General features: G+C 41.6%; 1 protein-coding gene across 1 annotated transcript in view; it reads right to left on the reverse strand.

Annotated features, from left to right (window-relative positions):
* Nucleotides 1-4,612, reverse strand: part of LOC138873722 (uncharacterized) — a 30,005-nt gene extending 25,393 nt beyond the window's left edge. The window contains exons 1-2 of the mRNA XM_070152199.1: nucleotides 4,462-4,612; nucleotides 1,247-1,307 (exon numbers count right to left, since the gene is read on the reverse strand). Coding sequence (XP_070008300.1) covers nucleotides 1,247-1,307; nucleotides 4,462-4,612 — 212 coding nt within the window. The remainder of the gene's footprint in view (nucleotides 1-1,246; nucleotides 1,308-4,461) is intronic.
* Nucleotides 4,613-6,000: the final 1,388 nt, after the last annotated feature.

Consider the following 6,000-nt stretch of genomic DNA (forward strand, 5'->3'; position numbering starts at 1 on the left):
AAAACTTGAATTGTACTCCCTTGTTCTCCAGGCGGGCTCATGACAGCTAAATTTGAAAGTATTCCCTGCTTTCTAGGCGGGCTCCTGACTTCAACTTGAAAGTATTCCCTGCTCCCCAGCGGGCTCTTGACTTCAACTTGAAAGTATTCCCTGCTCTCCAGGCGGGCTCCTGACTTCAAAATAGACAGAACAAAGAATTTGAAAGCTAAAACTTAAATTGTACTCCCTTGTTTTCCAGGCGGGCTCCTTACTGCTGCGCTTGAATGTATTCCCTGCTTTCCAAGCGGGCTCCTGACTTCTAACTTGACATGTATTCCCTGCTTTTCAGGCGGGCTCCTGACTTCAACGAAATGACAAAAACAAAGGAAATTTTCTGCCCCAGTTTGGGTATCTGAGGACATATGTAAGTGTAAAACGGATCACATTACCAACTATCAATAAGAACTTGAAAGCTAAAATTTGAATTGTACTCCCTTGTTCTCCAGGCGGGATCCTGACTGCTGACTTGAAATGTATTCCTTGCTCTCCAGGCGGGCTCCTGACTGCTATCTTGAAATGTATTCCCTGCTCTCCAGGCGGGCTCCTGATTTCAAAATAGACAAAATAGAGAATTTGAAGGTTAAACTTAAATTGTAGTCCCTTGTTCTCCAGGCGGGATCTTGATTGCTGCGCTTGAAAGTATTCCCTGCTCTCCAAGCGGGCTCCTGATTTCAAAATAGACAAAACAAATAAAACAAGGAAAATATTTTGCCCTAGTTTGGTAGCTAGGCACATGGGTGAATGTTAAACTGAATCATTCTACCAATTATTACTAAGAATTTGAAAGCTAAGTCCTATTATCCAGGGAGGTCCTGCCAACTGCCAATTATAGATCTAAGTTATATCTTCTAAAGGTATTGCTTCCGCTAAGTCCTGTTATCTAAGGGTTTTAAACTACATCCTATTATCCAGGAAGGCCCTGAAAATCAAAATCAAGTCTTGTCCTAAAATGACACTTTTATGACTGAATTATACTACCTTATGACAGGATTTTATGCTACATCTTGTGATCCAATGGAAATTTTTAAAGCTAGGTCCCATTATTTAGGAGGGTCCTGAAAACTCCTAATTGAATCCTATTTTAAACATGCAGACCAACTTATATTCCTCTGGGGATACATTTGTGCTAAATTATATGACTCATGATTGTTTTGAACTTTAAACTAGGTCCCATTTTTCAGGAGGGTCTTGAAACTTACTGTCAAACCTGTTTGATGCCTGCCTTTCCTTGCGGAGAGTTCCTCCGAAACAAACAAACTTTTCTACCCCTGTTTCAATCAAAGGACATTTTGTCAGTTTAAAATGGTGGTTAGTTGATGGCATTCGTGCAGAAGATCCTTCCACTGCATTGTTTTGTTTTGACTGTCTTCTCTGCGCTGGCCCTGAACCGTCTGACTTTCTGACTGACTTTCAAACCCCTGACCTTTGGATGACCCGAGTGTTCTATACCCGAACCGTTGTTTCACACCTCTGACCCCTTTAACTAAACCTTTGCATTTCCATGACATCACCAAATCATTCCCCCGATGAAATTTCCGGTGATTCCATGTACCCCCCTTTACATCATGTTATCCTTAGTATGCTCTGACCACACTGTGCTTTGCAATTTTGGAAGTTGGTAGTGAACTTTGAAATTCCTTCTTATTTGCTTAAATATAACTGACATTGGGGAACGTCTTAAAGAAATAAACCCAAAAGAAATGAAATGCAATGACTTTCAGAGTTAAAGATAAAAAAATCCAAAACTGGAAGACTATGAAGAGAAAAAGAAGCGAGACTTATCTAAGTGGAACAGCTGATACCAATGATCATGACATGCATTTTGGATTAATCGGCCCAATATGTTCAACCAATCAACTTTCAATTGCCATACTTTGTTGCCCCGGAATTTCCATAACCTGATTTCTTTACCCAAATCCTGACATTGTTCATCCTGCGGTGCCTTGGAGAGTTTACACCAGTAGACCTCTCTCATCCATTCGTCTCTTAACTCACTTTTGCCTTACGGTGCCCGTGAGGGTTTTCACCCATAAGACTCTCTCATTTTGATTTCTCTCAGCTCCCGTCACCTTACGGTGCCCGTGAGGGTTTTCACCAATAAGACTCTCTCATTTTTGATTTCTTTTCCCTCTTTGGACCAGAGTGTTTCCCCTGATGTGAATCACCGCTACTTGCTTGACTTGGCATTTCCCGAAGACTGATCGGAAGGTCTTTCTTTGGACCGTAATGTGGCTTTCGAATGGGTTTAGAAAGGAAGGGTATAAAAAGCTCAAAACAATTTGATTGGGTTCAAATTTACAACCTTCGGAATCAGATTTCTGATAACAACCACAACTTCTGCCCCAGTTTCTTGTTTGGGGACTTTTGGATTTTTACTTTTGTGACCGAACCGTGAGGCTGTCTACGTATCCTTAAAAGGAATCAGGTCGAACGTAGTTCATGACATAGGAATTACTTTGTTTGTTGTGATTTTTCTTCTCTTTTTCTTTCTTTTCTTTTCCTTTTTTGTTTTTCCTTTTGTTGTGTTTTCTTTTTTTTTTCCTTTTTTTCTTTTTTCTTTTCATTCTTTTCTTTCTCCTTCCATTATTTTCTCTCTCTTTTCATTCTTTCTTTCTCTTTTCTTTTTCCTTTCTCTTTTTCTATCCTTCCTTTACTTATCTTTACGCTTGTGTTTCCGATATTTGCTATTGATTTCGAAGGAGGGGTATGAAAGAAAATAAATGAGGCTCAAAGGGGTAACGAGGGATAAAGTGTTTATATAGCAGAACAAAATGTCTTCGTCATTTCAATATTCGAGACATGCCAAATACAAACAAGTCCAATCAAAGAAAGAAATCATATATAATATCTCTTGACTGCATCAGAATTGATAGCCATTTCTATACATTTTCCTTCTACATCTGTCAAATACACTGCACCATTGGACAACACTCTAGTCACAACGAACGGCCCCTGCCAATTTGGGGAAATTTTCCTTTTGCTTCAACTTGATGAGGAAACATGCGTTTCAATACTAACTACCCCACTTCAAACTTTCGTGGACGCACCTTCTTGTTGTATGCTCTTGCCATTCTCTGTTAATACAACTGGCCATGACACACTGCTGCCAGTGTCTTCTCATTGATCAAACTAAATTGTTCTAAGCGGGTTTTGACCCACTCCTCATCATCGATCTCAGCCTCCACGACAATTCGAAGTGATGGAATTTCCACTTCTGCGGGTATCACTGCTTCAGTGCCATACACCAACGAATAAGGAGTCGCCCCTACTAAAGTACGGACAGGAGTCGCCCCTGCTTCACTGCTTCACTGCTTCCACCATTTTTCGAAGTATCTTCTTTATATTCTTGTTGGCCGCCTCAACTGCTCTGTTTGCCTTAGGGCGGTATGAGGTAGAATTGCGATGTGTAATCTTGAACTTCTGACATACCTCTTTCATCAGATGACTATTGAGATTAGCCCCATTGTCTGCAGTGATCACCTTCGGTATCCCAAACCGGTAAATGATATTTGAATGCACAAAATCAACCACCGCCTTCTTGGTTACAGACTTGAATGTTTTAGCCTCTACCCACTTGGTGAAATAATCAATGGCCACCAGAATAAACCTCTGTCCGTTGGACGTTGCTGGCTCGATTGGTCCAATGACATTCATTCCCCAAGCAACAAAGGCCATGGTGCAGACATTGTATGTAATTCAGATGGTGGAGAATGAATCTAATCTCCATGCACTTGGCACTAATGACATTTACGTACGAAACTGATACAATCTCGCTCCATAGTAATCCAATAATAACTTGCCCGAAGAATCTTCTTTGCCAGCACATACCCACTCATGTGTGGTCCACAGACTCCAGAATGTACTTCGGTCATGATAGTTGCGGCCTATCTGGCATCTACACATCTTAATAACCCAAGATCTGGAGTTCTTTTGTACAAAACTCCTCCACTAAAGAAAAATCCACTTGTCAAGCGACGAATTGTTCTCTTTTGATCACATGTGGCTTGTACCAGATTACTCCCCTTCGGATGTATTCCTTGATATCATGAAACAAAGGTTCACCATCGAGTTCTTATTCCACTATATTACAATAAGCATGCTGATCGCGAACCTGAATATGCAACGGGTCTACATAAGCCTTATCTGGATGATGTAACATTGACGCCAGAGTAGCCAAAGCATCGGCGACCTCATTGTGGATCCTCGGAATATGCCTGAACTCTATTAATTGAAACCGTTGGCAAAGATCATGCAAGCATTTCCGGTACGGTATGAGTTTTAAATCCCGTGTTTCCTATTCTCCCTGAATCTAGTGTACTAGAAGGTCTGAGTCACCCAAGACCAAGACTTCCTGGACACCCATGTCCACAGCCATCCTCAAACCCAAAATGCATGCCTCTTATTATGCCATGTTGTTAGTACAGTAGAACCGAAGCTGTGCTGTAACAGGGTAATGATGCCCTATTTCAGAAACAAGTACCGCTCCTCTTCCAACGCCTTTCATATTAGCAGCACCATCAAAGAAAATCTTCCATCCTGGCCTTTCAATCTGTTCCGACTCATCAATGTGCATTACCTCTTCATCAGGGAAATAAGTCTTCAAAGGTTCGTATTCTTCATCCATAGGATTCTCAGCCAAATGGTCGGCCAATGCTTGTGCTTTCATTGCAGTCCTAGTCACATAGATAATGGCAAATTCTGTGAGCAAGATTTGCCACTTTGCGAGCCTTCCTGTGGGCATGGGCTTCTAGAAAATATACTTCAACGGATCCAAGCGAGAGATGAGGTAAGTAGTATAAGATGACAAATAATGTTTCAGCTTCTAGGCTAACCAAGTTAGGACACAACACGTACTCTCAAGCTGAGTGTACTTAACCTTGTAAGATGTATACTTCTTGCTGAGATAATATATGGCCTGCTCCTTCCCGCCAGTGATGTCATGCTGTCCCAACACGCATCCAAATGAATTGTCCAAGACTGTCAAATACAGAATCAAAGGTCTCCCTAGTTCTGGCGGGACCAACACCGGTGGGTTTGACAAGTACCCCTTTATCTTATCAAATGCTTCCTGACATTCATCTGTCCACTTGACTGCAGCATCTTTCTTTAACAATTTGAAGATAGGCTCACAAGTTGTCGTGAGCTGAGCAATAAACCAGCTGATGTAATTCAATCTTCCCAATAGGCTCATCACCTCAGTCTTGTTCTTTAGAGGCGGCAATTCCTGGATGGCTTTGATTTTTGACGAGTATAATTCAATACCTCGTCGGCTGACTATGAATCCCAGCAACTTTCCAGACGGAACACCAAACGCGCATTTTGCAGGATTGAGCTTGAGATTGTACCTGCGAAGCTTTTGGAAGAACTTTCTTAGATCTCTGACATGGTCAGACTGCTTTCTAGACTTTACAATCACATCATCCACATAAACCTCGATCTCCCGGTGTATCATGTCATGGAATATAGTCGTCATTGCCCTCATGTAGGTTGCCCAAACATTTTTCAAACCAAATGGCATGACCCGATAACAGTACGTTCCCCAGGGCGTGATGAATGTCGTATTTTCTACGTCTTCTTCATCCATTAAAATCTGGTGGTAGCCCGTATAACAATCCACAAAAGAACCAATCTCATGTTTGGCATAATTATCAATCAATATATGGATGTTCGGCAGTGGAAAGTTATCCTTGGGACTTTCCTTGTTGAGATCTTGATAATAAACACACACCCTGGTCTTGCCATCATTTTTCGGCACAGACACTACATTGGCTAACCAAGTGGGATACCGAGTGACCTGAATGGCCTTTGCATCGAACTACTTGGTGACCTCTTCCTTGATCTTCACACTCATATTAGTTTTAAATTTCCTCAACTTTTGCTTGATAGGAGGGCATGCCGGGTCAGTGGGCAATTTGTGAACCACCAAGTTAGTGCTTAGACCCGGCATGTCGTCATAGGACC

Source organism: Nicotiana sylvestris, chromosome 7, assembly GCF_000393655.2.
Source record: "Nicotiana sylvestris chromosome 7, ASM39365v2, whole genome shotgun sequence".
Lineage (NCBI taxonomy): Eukaryota > Viridiplantae > Streptophyta > Magnoliopsida > Solanales > Solanaceae > Nicotiana > Nicotiana sylvestris.